The 15,242-nt window shown below is 54.2% G+C and overlaps 1 protein-coding gene across 1 annotated transcript; it reads right to left on the bottom strand.

The window, feature by feature from the left end:
• Positions 1–372: 372 nt before the first annotated feature.
• Positions 373–14,042, bottom strand: BESB_083260 (3'5'-cyclic nucleotide phosphodiesterase domain-containing protein; the record flags this gene model as incomplete). The annotated part of the gene is made up of 22 exons (XM_029366676.1): positions 373–592; positions 1,058–1,119; positions 1,348–1,464; positions 2,060–2,248; positions 2,969–3,040; positions 3,370–3,457; positions 4,452–4,735; positions 4,899–4,952; positions 5,703–5,768; positions 6,301–6,372; positions 6,917–6,988; positions 7,466–7,529; positions 7,828–7,904; positions 8,734–8,874; positions 9,793–9,990; positions 10,320–10,551; positions 11,217–11,327; positions 11,863–12,027; positions 12,345–12,396; positions 12,866–12,956; positions 13,163–13,606; positions 13,803–14,042. 22 exons carry the CDS (start codon positions 14,040–14,042, stop codon positions 373–375), a joined length of 3,111 nt encoding a protein of 1,036 aa, XP_029217136.1.
• Between the last annotated feature and the right edge of the window lie 1,200 nt (positions 14,043–15,242).

Raw genomic sequence — 15,242 nt, 5'->3', positions numbered from 1 at the left:
TAGGTTGGAGAAAGGCTTTCTCCGGCATGTTTTTCCAGTTTGACGTGTGTCGACGTTCCTCTTGTGAAGCCGGATACATACAGAACGACGTGATGACGCCATGTGTGCGATCTGCGTGGGCATGGCCTCCGTGACGTCTGGGAGCCAGTGGCGCTCTGCGTATGTTGCATGGCTGGTGTGGACTACGCAGCCGAGGCGTGTGGCGGTCCGCAGAAGGCACCGGGGTTCGTGGACGCGGGCGAAACGCTGCGTGAAGCAGGGAAGACGAGTCTGAAGATTTGCGTCTTTCGAAAATGCAGCGTGGTGCGTTCCTGGCCTATCCGGCGACCGCGAGTGATAGCAGAGAGTCAGTTCGTGAGCAACCCGAGCACCCTAGTCAGCTTCTGACAGCGGAATCGCTCTTGGCCGAAGCTCCGCTGTGCCCATGCTTCCGTCTGCGCCTTCGCCGATGGGTGCGCCAGGCTTTGAAGCCTCTCCGTTCCCGGGGCCCTCCGTGGATCCTTGCTTCGACTTGGAATACCGCTTCAGGGAAATCGCTTTACCTTGCTTTTCTTTCGGCTTGTCGTCCTCCTGCTCGTCGAGCCAATGCAGCCTGCAAACACGAACCGAAAGCGCCACCGCGGCGCCTCTCACGACGCGAGGAGGATACGTCTACACAGCAGCGCAGCGCATGCACCGGACTAGGTTAGGCAGAGAGAGTCTCCGCAGGGCGGCAGTCTGAACCTCTCTCAGAGATTACTCCCTGAACATGCAGAAACAGACCGGCGAGAGGGACACGGAAAGAGAGGAGACGGGGGTTGCGTAGCTATGTGTGTGGTCCTCCTCGCGTGCGCAGTAGGATGCGTAGATGTCGCCTCATGCAATTTCTGAGCCTGCAGCATGCTGCAGGCTTTTTCCAGCGCGCACCCCACAGCCCGAAACGAAGTTCGCCCTGCAGTAATCCATCTTCCTAAGGGCCTGCAGAAATCTTGTGGACATCTGGGCGCCGCTGAGAGAACGCGTAGCTCCGCAGTTCAAGACGGCCTGCAGGTGCGCCAGTTTTCTTTTAGGGTCTCACCGGTTTCGTTTCAGGTGTGGGATTACGATAGTGTTCAGCTTCGGCAGGGTTTGCGACAGCGTCTGCAAGACAAGCAGATCAACTTAGACTCCACTTTGTCGTCGCATCCGCTCATTTCGCCTTTTTGCTTTCCTCACGTATTCGGCCTGGAGTCCTACTCCGGGGCAGGCTTTTCTGTAATGCTCAACGGGTGTGCCCTAAATGCATCCCTCGAAGCCAAGCGTGGGTACACAGCCGTCACTACAGGCAAGAGAGCTCTCAGCAGGCGTTTTCGCAGGGCGGAAGCTCACGGTGTATATAGGGATCGCCCAGCCGTCAATCAGGCCAAGCTGAACGGCTGCCTCAGAGGCCGTGTGACGATCGCAGTTCTTTGTGATTGGTAGATCCAGCTCAAGTTCCCTGTCGCCCTGCTCAAACCGCACAAAATGGAAACGCCGCAGTTGAGCGCGCAGCTTGCTTCGCCGCGATTGGCGGTGCGTTTTGCTGCGTTCCTGCAGCAACTGGTACCGCCTGGCGCCATGCATCCCTGCCTCCCGTGAAGCTGCGCATGCGTTGGTTGCATGATCGGGTGCCTCGGTACAGGCCACCAGTCCTGAAGGTTAGCACTTCGAGTGCGGTTTGGCTCAACAACGAAGGAACACGCCACATACGCAAGTGTGCCCACAACGTGGAAACACTGCGTGAATGTATTTAGGGTATCCTTCTGGATCTTATGCAGAAGCCGCATGCTTCGGCGGCGTCGAGGCTTCGGTGATAGGAAGGTAGCATCAAGGCGAGCAACCAAAGGCGGCAAAATCTGTCTTCGGTGGACAATCTATGATCTTAGCTATCGATTGCATTTCTATTCTAGGTTCCTTAGTATGGGCACATCATATGATGACAGTCGGTCTAGAGGTAGATACCCGAGCTTATTTTTCTCTGCTATGACTACTATGATTGCAATTCCTACCGGTACTAAAATTTTCAACTGGTTAGGAGCAGAGGGAAGCCCGTGATCTTCACCTGAAGAAAGAGTTCCTCCATGTATTTCTGGCTCCACTGCATGTAGAGCTGCAGCGGTCTGCCGAGGAACGAGTAGTTCGCCGCGTTCATCAAGTTGCAGAGAATGATATTTTTGTCTTCAGTTATCGACCGCGGAAACTCCGCTTGCTGCATCTTCGTCTTCAACAGCGATAGGCAGGCGGTCTGATTCTGACAAAAACGCGAGAAACACCTTGCCCGCACCTGTCTGTTTCCTCCCATGCAGATGGCAATATTGTGTGACCCGCGACAGGAATACTAAGTAAACTACGAAGGAGAACTCTTGGAGCCACCGAAATGGTTCGCCTCACAACAGAATGGAAGTTCAGCAAAACCAAAGGGGCTAGACGACAAAGCCGCCTGCGCTCCAGCGCACGCAGCGCCTCTACATAGCCTGACAGATATAAATATGCGCACGCGTAAAGAGAGAGTCATGAGTATGGAAATCATCGATGCATACACAGAGAGATAACCTTTGTGAGTTGCGTTGCGATTCGACACGTGTTAGAGGCATATAGAGGGAAAAATAAATCATAAAGGGACAATGGCAGGAGCGAGGCAATTCACTGGAACGCGCGCCCTGCGTTCTGGTGTTTATGCGAGAAAGCTACTGCCATGCTCAGGAAGGCGCTTCACGCCCCGTCACGCATTTGCCTTCCAGTTTGGATCGCAACGAAAAACAGCTCTGGCGAGTCTCAGTTTGTTCTCAGCCACAAGCAGCAAGCAGCGCGGAGGAGACAGCCCCCGAACAGAGCCCGTCCAGGGATCTCGAATACGCAGCGGAATGCCCAACACGCTTCTTCTCTCTCTACTCGCATCGCAAAACTCACAAACTCTGAGGAGAATCAAGTCTCAGATAGAGCCACTCCAAGTTCTGCGTTGGCGACTCACCGTTCGGCTGCCAGCCTGCGCGAGCAGGATGACGACTTTCCGCAGAGCGATGTACTGATCCTCTGGAAGGGCCTGAGTTATCAACACGGGTAAAAGGAACGGCGAGTCGTATTCGAGGCTCTGCGCCCAGAATCCAGCAGACTGCATGCACCTCTGTTATGTGAAGGCACGACGAAGGAATCGGCGCACACCTGCTTCCTAGGATCTGCTCTATCAAGTCGTCGTGCAGGTGCCCCCTTCGCAACAAAAAGCGTGGCTGCCGCAAGCCTCGGCGGCGAACGAAAAAGCAGATCTAGGCAGCCCGTAAGACCGCTAGTCACGAGCCTGGCAGGATCGTTCCTGTCGCTTGGGGATACGTTTTTTCCCTGTGTTTTGAGGAGCTGTGTGAATTTTTTCCCTACGAGCAAGGGGTCGTTGTCGCCGAGCCGCTGCATGAGGCTGAAGGCCGCGGCCACGTGGTGATGCTCCAACACGTTTCTGTCGTTGTATCTGAAGAACCATGCCATACGCAGCAAGCGTCGGATCTGCGGAGGCTGCGGGCGCGTTTTGCCTCATTTATCAAGAAAAAGGCAGAGTTTACAGTGCAGACACATAGTAGAGAGGTGAGAGCCGATGCAGGGGAGAAACAGGTGCCCCCCTCAGACTCGCGTGTTGATTGAACAGGTCTGTTGCTCCGGCTCTCCCTCGGGATGCCGCACGCCTGAGAAGCTTTGGCTACAGGCATCCCGAGAGACGCGTCAAGAGGAAAAGAGTTGCAGTTGGAAGATCTGGAAGCTGCGCGAATGCGGCGTCCTTTTTCTTGCATGCACAAGGCGTTTGGAAGCCGCGTCTCTCGAGCTCGCATCCCACACCGTTGAAATAATCGTTTCGCGTTCGCCTGCTCAAATCGGGGTTTCTAGTGCTCCTGTGTATGTGCAAGGTGTTGACTAAGTGCATGCAGAGAGGAAATGAGATGCAACGCGTCTCCATCGGGTTCTCCGCATTCCGTTTCATCCGAGGCAGCGCAACGAAGGCGCGTCCCCAGGCGGGCATTCACAGCGCCAGAAAAGAATAATTTAACTCTGCAGGTCCGCTCTCTGGCCCTCGCCGCTCCCGTGAAAGTGTTCTGCCCGCCACTCGGTGTTGATGTAGAGTCTCAAAATTTTTTGGTGGGCCCGTGGCGGCGGCCGACGATGAGCAGAGTTACGCTGAAGCATGCCGCCCCCGAAGCCGCCTTCGCCTCGCCGCGATGTGTAGGGTTGCAGTCGGCTCAGCGTTAAGGGGAGACGCTGACTACTCCAATGCTGTTATTGCTCTTTACACACCCATAGAGGCATCCTAGGTGTGGGTAGACTCTCTTTCGTGCGCGGCCTGCATCTCTCTTCGAGCCGAAAGAAGCTCTGCATCACGTGTGTGCAGGTCTGCAGATGCAAGCGGATACATCCAGAGGATCTATGAAAATAAAGGGGCGTTGGCAGGACGGGCGACCAGCCTGAGCACTCACCTCATGGCGATCGCGTGCTGCGTTTTGATCAGAAACGCGGAGGAGAAACCTGGATGTTGGTAGTCCCAGACTACGGAGGCGAGGAGGGCCGCGAGGATTTCCCGCGAGTTGAAAAAGCCCTTTATTTGCGAGTCAAAGAACGCCAGAAACAAGTGCATCGCCTGCAGCACTTCGGCAGACCGAATCGAGTTGTGGAACGGCGTGGTCGCGAAGGACGTCTTCTCGAGTTCGATTGCGAAGCGCAGCATGTTTTCAATCTTCAGGTTGAACAGCGAACACACTTCCTGCGCTCGTGTGAGACAGAGAGAAGGCAGAAATCCGACTTCGTCGAAAAGTCTTCAAGAAAGATTGAAGAAGGATGCAGCACGACCCAGGCTCGTCAGTGTAGCAGCAGGTCTGCGAGCACCTGCGCACTGGCGACCCGCCTGCGCGTTGACTGTCGCATACCTGGTGCTGCAGGCAGCGAATGAACAACTTGGGTAGAGCTGCCTGTCCCGCGATCTGTGGAGAACAGAGACAACCTGAGGCCGCACTCCTTGAAATCCTCGTTCCCCCAGATAACATACAGGCCGAGCCCCAAAGCCTCATGCCTCACGTGAAGAGCCACGGAGACTGCAGAGAGAGACTTGCCGCTTGAGGGCGGGCGGATCTAGTTAGTTTCGTCTCGCGCGTCCAGCTGCGTTTTTCGTTTTTATTGGAAGGCTAGCCGTGTGTGTTTGAGAGGCGATCCGCTGCAATGGAATTCCGTTGCGCGCGTTTCGCGTGCAACTTCTGCAGCGAAGCGACAGGTTCACCGATAGATGGAGGGGAGGAAAAAACGCTAGGTGCGTTTCAGATTCTTAGTCAACTTTGCACGAATCACGGGTCGTAAGGTTTCGCTCTGGCTCCCTCTGCCACGGCTAGGCAGAACCGATTCAACGCGCATCACCTTCCCGCGTTGCCTCTACAGACCGTCGCCAGTCGCACCTAGTAAGCTCTCTATTTTCTGTTTCTGAGGAATCATTGGGGACGCATATCTGCGCATGCTTCACTGAAACCAACGAATTCCGAGACACGCAGGTGCCAACTCGGTGTGTGAGTAGCTGCTGCCTCTCGAAGGAAATGGAGTGCTTCCGCGCGTCGCCAATACTCAAAATACTTAGTTCCCGCATGAGGCTCAGTACAAGTCATCATCAGTAGGTGCAGCAAACTACGCTGAATGCATGTCCACGCACAGACAATCTGAGGAGGGATGGAAAGAATTGCCCATACCGCATGAAATCGAAAGACGTCAAAACTCCACGTGATTAGGTTGTTGGCCAGGTAGCCTTCGATAGCCTGAGTCGCGCACATGCACATCGAACTGCATTCGGAGAAAATTTAAGGGTTTTTCGTCCTCTCAAAGAAGCGTTGGTCACGTTGTAATGCGTTCTTTCGCAGCTGGTAGAGTCGGTCGCACGCAAGCCGAAAAAAACTCACGAGACGCCGGCAGAGCTACGGCGCTCAACAGACGTCGCGGAGAGACACAGAAGCCGCCCGCCCCGTCTCAGCAGCCGGGGCTACCCTGATGATAACGAATACAGTATCTCTCTTCTTCAGGCGTGTCAAAGTGCGCACTGCAGCCCAGCTTGAAAAGCCTTCCTCGCATCCTGGAGCTTGGCTCGCAGAACGCCACGCCTCTAGCGTTGAGGTTTGCCATGCCCTCATAGAGAGGGGCATTTTCTCTACTTCTCTACATACGTGTATTTGCCTCCGCCTGCACTTGACGCGCACTTCAGGGTAAAGCTGAGCGCAGATTCTCGTAGTTATTTGGGGGCCTCGCAAGAAAAAAGTGAATTATCGAACTCGGCTTCCCGGGGTTGGTGCTTACGTGGTCCAGGGAGACGTCGATGCCACACTCGACCAGCAGGACAGCAGGCATGTCTGTCTCGGCGTCGCCTCCCTGAGGAAGCACACTACGGGAAAACTCAAAACATTTTTCAGGTTCAAGTTGGAGTAGGGGCGCCACACACCCTGGGTGAAGCTCCTGAGGCTCTCAACGCTCGCTGGAGCCCAAACACGTAAACTGCGGTCGATAGATGCCTCTATGCGGAAACGACAGACTAGGTCGGCGACCGCCTACATTCCCAGAAGGCCACAGGGCTTGAAGGCGAACATGCGCGCAGCGAAACGAAAGATTGTGATAAGACCTCTTTTCCCCTTGTTAATCGACTGCACGAAGGTGCAGTGGCAAGAATCGAAGTCAGAAGAGGTGGAAGGGTCGCAGCGACCTCCGAAGAAGCGAATCTGCAGCGGGCGCGTGTCGCCGGAAAACGACAAGCGCACAATGAGCAATCGAAACATATCCTTTTCTAACGCTTAAAAGGCGGGAGATGCGCAATGCAGCTGCCTCAGCGCCGAACTAGAAGTTCGAAGTTTTTCGTCGTTTCCCAAATATCCGGTTGTTCCGTGATAGCTGCGCTCGCTCTGCCTCCCTCTGCACTCACTTTTGTCATCTGTTTCACGCGCTCCAACAGAATATTCTCCATGTCGTCCGCCATCTGGTTCGCGCTCTGAGACTTTGAAGATGCGCATAGAAAAACCGACGAGCCTACATGAGGCTTTTACTCAGTCCCAGGCCAGCGAAGGCATCTGTTCGCTGGATCAGCTCGCCTTCTTCTACACAAGCGTTTGAGAAAACTGTATGCAGCGTGCTGGAACTGGCACTGTCGCGTCATGCGGACAAGAATGGTAGCGCCGGACCTACAGCGAAGAGCGCATCGCCTGTTTAGGTATCCAGCTTGGCCTGCATATACGTCTGCGTGCTCACAAATATATATATATATATATATATATATATATATATATATATATATGTATATGTTTAGGTTTACATGGGCGTGCAGTGAGTGTCGAGTGCCTAGAGGTCAGAGTATGCCTCGCTCCTTGGAGATCTAAGTTCTGTGCCTCCTATCGCCAAAGGCGTGCCGTGCAGCCAGACACACGAATCGAGAGACAGCTCCGTGCAAACAACGCGCAGTGAGGGGCGAACCTACCTGCGTCGATGTGATGGACATCCAAGCCTGCACGTGGCTGTCGGTTTTTTTCTTGTCTTCCGTCCTGTCGGGCACACATGAACCAGCCGGTGCGTCGAAATGATCCTTCAGACTCGTCCTCAGGCGCGTTGACCGTGCAGGCAATCCCAGACCTGAAGCAAGCTTCCGCAGCCGCCGCGGCCGCCGCCATCGCGGATGTGATCTGTGAGGCCTGCCTCTGTCTCTCTGCTCGCGAACTGTCCGGTTGCAGCGTCACGTGCTTTTTCGATATTTCTTGATTCGTTGAGGCCGCCGTCGGGCAGGCTCTAAAGCTTCGGAGGCGCAAGCCCGAGAAGCACCCGCAACAAAGACACAGCTCTCACCCCATCTCGTAGAGTTTCCCGGATGACACTGTCTGCACCAGCCACTTAACGCTGTCCTGCTCGCGCGCAGTCAGCTCCTGTCACACCACACTCCAGGCCGCACAAACGAGTTCGCGCTTCTCTGCGTCGATGAGAAAAAAACACCAGATGTGACGCACCCTCCACATAGCGTACTTCTTCGCGCATATATATATATATATATATATATATATATATATATATATATATATATATATATATATATATATATATATATATATATATATATATATATATGCATATGCGAGTGACTACACACACACGCACGCATGTGTCTCTGAATTTCGTGCGTACATCAGGCCGCTGGAAGATACAGAGGACCAGGACGGCCTCACGCATTCTCACAGTTTCTCTGCAGTGAGAAAGACATTCATGTGCACAGAGGTAGCCAGGCGTATCGACCTTCCTAGAGGTCAGATGCACTACGCAAAATGCAACTGTCACGCGTGCTTATATATATATGTATATATATATGTATATTTGTATATGGGATATTCCCATGTGAGTGGGTGACTGGGCAGTGCTGTCGCAGGTTTCTGTGGCGGAAGCTGCGGCCTGGTATGGGGAGAAACACGGAGGCCCTGTTCCCGTGTCGCATAGCTATCGTGTTCGGATTGTAGGTACTTCAACAGGAACAGCCCACGCGAGTTCCAGCATATCTATATATAGAGATATAAATAGATACATATACACACTCGATAGTTGCATGCGGCTCAGAGAGCCCTAGTATGCGGCGCGGCGGCGCGAGTCAGCGAGAGAAAGGCGCGAAACGGCGAGTTCGCAACGCCGGCTCTCTCTGCTCGCTGTGCGTCGTTTTCTTTACTGTGCTGGGGAGTCTGCCCCCTTCTCGCATTCACCGGGTCCTACCTCGATTTCCAGCGTCTTGTTCAGCACGGCGACAATGCGCTCGACGCGATTCGTGAAGACTTCCTTCTTTCCGATGGCCAGCGAGCCCGACGGCGGACGGTGGAGGCGGTATAGGCGAACGAGCCTCAGAATGAAGAGGACCTGAGGGTCACAGACGCGCAGCACTCAGCGTTTCTGCGGGCACAAAACTGTAGCTCCTTCAGAATGCAGAGCACGGCGCCGTGCTCACGGGGCCGTTAGTGATTTCGGCAATGCGCCACACACTTGTGGTGTTCATTTTTGAGATTTTTCTCCAGCGGAGACTCGCACCGCCTTCGCGTGTGCGTCATTGCGTAACTGCTGTTTCATGAAGGGGTACGCAGTTCACAACAAACGCCACTCTCCTCCAAGGGCGTATATTCTGAGAGTGAGAGCAGGACTGCGCGTCGCTGTGAGGAAAGTCTTCCGCGCAGATGCTGCACTGACTCTACGTTCGCAGCACGCCTAGCTTTGCGTCGCTACGGCTTTGTCGTTCCCTCCGCCGGAAGTGGCGTCGGGTGTTTCTCGTAAAGCCTATGCAATCCGAATACGATGACTGTGCGACACGAAAACGAGGCAGCTGATTCGAATGGAGCCTGCTGTGGTGTCACACGACGCCAAGTGAGCCAAACAGCATCGCTGCAACCGCCCCGGCAGCCGCAACCGCGCTGGAATGCGCAAGAGGCCTCACAAATCCGCTCATTTCTAGGCGATGTGAGGCAAAAAGCCTCTGTATTCTCGCCAATATCCATGAAAGGGTGGCTGTATATCCTAGGTGTCTACATTTACTTATGTGTGTACATAGACATTTAGTGATCTATATAGCAGACTTTTTCTTTCTAGGCTTTAACGGTGGAGAGGGCAGACCAGTCAATACCAGAGGGGTGAGTTCTGTCATAGACAGTGTGACTATACGGTTGCTGTAAAAAAGTGCTATACTTACTATATATATATGAAACTTTTTTGACGTTTACACTCAGCCCTTTCCTCAAAGGGGGTCGCGCATGTGTTCGTTCTGTGTCACGGGAATGTCGCGCGTACGTTTCCGAGGCCTTTGTTGATGTGCACAAAAAAGTCGACGATGCGAATGATGAACCCGAAGAAGACGAGGAAGAAGTCGATGCAGTTAATGGGGTCGTAGAAGTACGTCTTCAGGCCGTCCGCCGCAATGCGCAGGCAAATCTCGATGATGAAAAGAATGAGGATGATGAAGTCCACGACCTCCAGCACACGGTCGGCCTGGGGTCACCGCAGCAGCGAGCAGGCGCGAGGGCATGTGTTCTGTTAAAAACTGAATCTTTGTGTCTTCACGCAGTTGCTGCGTATTTTCATCATGATAAGCTTTGCAAGGCACACCGAAAAGATCAAAGATCCCGCTGAAGTTTGAGCAGCACGCGAGAGCCTGTCTGCGCGAGAGGCCGAGGCAAGGGGGGGGGCGCCTGGCATTCCGAGAGAATCGCGAGTCAGCTGTAGAGAGGATAGCTGCTTTAAGGTGAGGGGTTGAAAACAACGATACCTGGCCCTGCTGGCCGCAAAAACTTTGACGCAGCACGTTTTGAGTCACTTACCCGCGCAATCACGGTCGGCTGATCGTAGAAAAACTGGCAAAGAATCATGCGGCACGTGAGATCAACGACCATCCAGCCGAGGAGGATTGTGAAGAGCATCTCGAAGCCGTTGTAGTTCACAATCTTGCGCGTTCCTTTCTTGATCTTCACCAGCACCGGCGACGGATGAATCCTGTACTGAAACTTGCTCTCGTCGGGCACCTGGCGACCGCAGCGCCGAAGCATCGCGTACCTGATAAAAGGGCCGCATATCATACACGAAAATGGGGGGGGTTTATGGTTTAGGGCGAGCCGAGCATGATAATGAACAGCCAAAGGAGTTGTTCGCTGGACTCTGACATCTGAATCGTGATCGAGAAAAGGCACGCGGCAGCCCTAAAGCTGCCTCCTAAATCGCCACAGCTCGATGCGCCTGCTGCCTCACTCTTAGAAGACTGTATAGAGATGCACCGGAGCATGTTTGTGGAGAGAAACATGTTTTCCCGGCACAGGCGCGCGTTTGTGGATATATATACATACATATATATATTTCTACAAACGGACATGGTGCTCTCTCAGATTAGGCGGTGTCTGCATGTTGGAGGCGCATGCTTTTCTCACATGGTTCTTGGTTTGCTCTGAAACCTCCACAACCGCACCGCCCCCCTCTGTTCCTTATCTGTTTCTGTCACGCGCGAGTAACAGAGAGCCTTTTCCTCAGTCAGCGTCTCCGCAAATACTCGCCCGTGTCCCTGCCCTCCGCACAACTTCTTTTAAGCGCACCGGCGGCTTCTTCACAAATATATATATATATATATATATCTGTGTGTGCATGTCCGTATACTCATGCATGCAGGCACAAGACAGCGACTGGGGCCTTGCGGGGTGTCAGGTCTGAAGGGCGCTGCGGCGAGTTACCAGATGAGAATGTTGAAAAGGAAGCTGAGAATTTGGTCTACAAGAACGACGAGGACAAAGGAGGTCCAGAGGGTGCCTTGGCGAGCCACGTCGGCGTCCATCTCAAGGATCCTGAGAGGAAAACCGCGCTCCCCTCCTACACGCGTTCGGTGCCTTGACGGTATTCTGTATGTCTCGTGAACGCGCGCATCGTTCTCCGCCGTTCAGGCCCTTTCCAGAGGGCATTCAACGCCTTTTCTGGTGTGCACTCAGCGCGGCGAAGCGGCTTTTCTTCTTGCACGGATACAGCGACCAGAAAGGGAATTTCACATGAGTTTGATATTCGCAAGCGCCATCGCAAACCGCAGCGGATGCGACCCCTAAAAAGTGAAGAAGGAGGCGCAAGCGTGTTTCGTCAGCGAGCGGGGAGAGCCAGGCGACGAGAGGAGCCTGGCCTCTGCGCATTTCGGTGATCTTCGGCAGTGAAAAGACGTCTCTCACTATGTCCCTTCTTGCGTGATTTAAAACGAGATTTGGTATCACTTGCGACCAGAGAAGACGTGCGAGGCTCGACGCGGATGGCGTCTCCGCCTCTCCTGTGAATTTTCTACCCCTCGCAGGCTTGAGCACAGGGCGGCTAAGCTTTCTAAAGGCGCGTCCAACCTACCTCGACATGGAGGCGATCAGAAAGAAGAACGTGGAAGTTATGATGGCCGTGGCGATTATCTGGAGCGTGCACTTGGAGGCCGCTCGCCCCAGATCTTGGGGATCCGTGTCATCGATCGACATTGACCAGGCGATGAAGGCGTCGAGGACGACATTCCAGACCAGCCTGCGTGGAAGAAAAAAAGAAGCAACAGATCTGCCGGCCTCAGTGCGCGCACAGCTCTCGTGCGGCAGAGCCGGCCCCACTGAAGCTTCACTACTGTAGCCGCCGGAAGAACGTTAAGCAACTCGGTGTTTCGTCGGGCGTCCGCTCGTATGCAAAAGTCGAAGCCGATTTAGGTGTCACATTCCGGCAGATGACGGTTGTCTGCACTACGTATTCTTCGCTCCCTATGCGGAGTATGCGTGTCTTTCCACTGCATTCGGCCTCGGACTCCAGTCCTTTGTGAGGGAACGGCGGCACGCGCGAAACCCCGATCGTACCCAAGCGCCACCGCGATGAAGACGCGGACGATGTCGAAACACAATCCGGTGTCTGCATGCACATACGAGGCGCCAGCGAAGCAGGGACGCAGGCGAACGGCCTCTTTCTCTGCAGTGTCCGACCGGTTTTCCTGCTAATGACACAATATCTTAACACGCATTGCTCTCTTAGAAGAGAGTCACTCCCAGCACGGAGACTCTGGCCGCAGTAGGCGCCTGAAATGCCATCCGTTGTCACGCGGGTGAGGACGTCGATGCTTCGCGGGCTCACCGGATCGCACGGCTGCGCAGTGAGGGAGCGGATTCCTCAGCCGCAGCCCAAAGGTCTGCGGAATCCGCTTTGCGGAGAGCCCTGCAGCTCATCTTTCATAAGAAGACAGGCGATTTTCGAACGCGGCACGTGGAGAATTCGGTGGTGTTGCACCAAATCTCGCCTAGGCTAGAGAGATCACCGTAGGTTCGGCGTCGAACGGCAGTAGAGTTGGTAATCGAGTTGAGTTTGTCTTCTGCGCAACTCTTACCTGCGATACAGACTTGATGTGGGAGCGTTACAGGCTCGCATGCATCCGTCGGCTCGACGCACAGAAGGAATGGAGGCTCGTCGGGGTTGCACTGAGTTACAGGAAATTTCAGGAAACCAGGGAGGACAGCGGTGACGAAATGATCGTGGTGTGGTCCAGGCGAGCTCTCTGATTTGATGCGTCGTTTGCGGCGAACGGGCATCCGCCCCTGCAAGCGCCTCGCAGTGCCCAGCCTAGGTTTCGTCTCGATAGGAGAGATGTTGTTTCTCAGCAGAGGCAGTTGCCAACGCGGCTCACCGGCGGCCGAGTGTCTTGCGCCGACGCGCCCGGCGGCGGCATATGCGGCCAGTTCGTGCCGGGGCTGAAGACTACGGGTTTGCCATCGGTTAGCTTTTGAGAGAAGGTCACCGAGCTGGAGGCTTTGCAGCCTGCGAAGCAGACGTGCGTCCGCTCGACGGTTTGTCTGTCATTTTTCAAGTACTGGAGGGGACCCGTCGTCTCCCGCATCACTTTGTAGCAAGTTTCCCAGGCGGTTCGGGCTTCCTTCTGCTGAGGCACATTGTCCCCAGGGTACTTGTAGAAATACAGATTCGAGTAGAGGTTGCCGCCGAACGTCAGGCGCGCTTTCGCGTCGGTCGCACAGTCGAGGCCGGGAAACGTGTACAAGACGCAGTCGACCTTGCAGCTGAGTCGGTTGCTGCACTCGTCGATCGAGTTGAATGGAAACAACTGAGAAAGAAGCTGCAGGACGCAGCACATAAAGTGAGGAGAGCAGCCACACAGGTTTCAACGCTGACTTTTCCGGGGTCATGGCATGCTTCGCACGCCGTCCGCAAGCGCTGCGTCTGTGTGGAAAGTTAATATTGCGCTGTCTGGATCAAGGAGGGCACGCTGGCAGACAGAATCGACGAGCGGTGACCCTCGAGATTGGACTCACCGCGACGGTGGTGGAGGGATTGGAAGGAATTTTCGGGGTTGTGTACGTTGTCAGAGTTGTCAGAAAGAGCAGGTTCGCGAGGTAGTAGATCAAGTGACATGTTCGGACTAGTAGACTTTTGCGCTCCTCTTCAGGCAAGTAATACTGCGGACCCAGGCGTAGAAAAATGTTACTCGATCGTGTGTGAGTGCGCAGCGACGGCACATCATTTGGATGACGTAGATAGCTGTAAAACCACATTGTGGGACGAGAATACACAAGACAGGAAAGACAGGAAAATCCGAACAAAAGCCAAGACGAAGGCGCGTATCTCTGGAGTGCCGCCTCGCACGCAGTTGCGCATGGTTGTCGCGACCGCCTGTTTCCGCCTTCTGTGATACTCCTTCCCTCGCTGCTTGCCGCAAGTGGCGAAGGAGATGTGTGAGACGATGTCCTGAACCCCGTTCGAGAGGAAATATTGGGAAGGACAGCACTAGGCAGCCTCGAGAGCAATTCTCATCGGGATCTTCTGAGCATATCACCATGCTTTGCACGTGCCTTCCTTGATACGGTCTGCATCGCGAATTCGGCTACAAACCACAAATGAGCTGCTTCATTCAAGCTAAAGCAAGTGTACCGAGCGAAAACTCTAGACCATTTCGAGACGATGCAGTGTTCAAAGCAGCAACACAGGGGGGGAGTAAAGACGCCTGCACAGGGCCAGTGTCGGCTCGGGAAACTGCTGCCAAATGTTTAGCCCTCAAGCACTGTCTCAGCAGGCGTCCGCAAGCGTGGTCTGCGGAAGAACGAATGTACCAGGTGTGTTTTCTCTGAAACAGGGTTTACATGGAGGTTGCGATCAGCGTTGTCCATGTCCCGTGCGGGTCAACTATCACGATAGATCAGCCAAGCTTCATTTCACGGAATGGGAGCAAGTCTGGGGCGGTGGCCATGTAAGGTGGAAAGCGCAGAGGCTGGAACCGAGGGTTGTAGCTGTGTGCGGACAAGTACCGTCGCGTCCGCACCTGATACACAAGCAACGCTTCCACCTCTCGGCGCATGCGCCTGTTCACTACGAGGAACATGTTGCCCAAGTGAAGGCATGCGAGAGAAGCTCATACTCGCAAAGATTTCGACTTTTCTAAAACCCAAGCCGAAGTGCGCAGCCGGATCTTTCGCGAATGTTGCTCGCCTGCACTACGCCAGGCATGCAAAGCCACTCGATGAAGCACCTAAAATAGAACCGGCAGCCATTTTGCCCCTTCCGTATGAGACGTTCCAGGAGACACGGACAAGATGCTTCACTCCGGCAGCGAAAAGCATTAACTCGAAATCGGAAAACCAATGCAAGAAAACAAAGGATGATCTAGATTTAACGCGTAGCCGCTATTTCCGAGACGTGTTCAAGCGAGACCCGCAGCGGTTTTACAGCCCGCCTCTGTACTGTTCCTAGTCCATGGA

Source organism: Besnoitia besnoiti, chromosome VIII (genome assembly GCF_002563875.1).
Source record: "Besnoitia besnoiti strain Bb-Ger1 chromosome VIII, whole genome shotgun sequence".
In the NCBI taxonomy this organism is placed as follows: Eukaryota; Apicomplexa; class Conoidasida; order Eucoccidiorida; family Sarcocystidae; genus Besnoitia; species Besnoitia besnoiti.
This window is presented reverse-complemented; position numbering and strand designations above follow the sequence as displayed.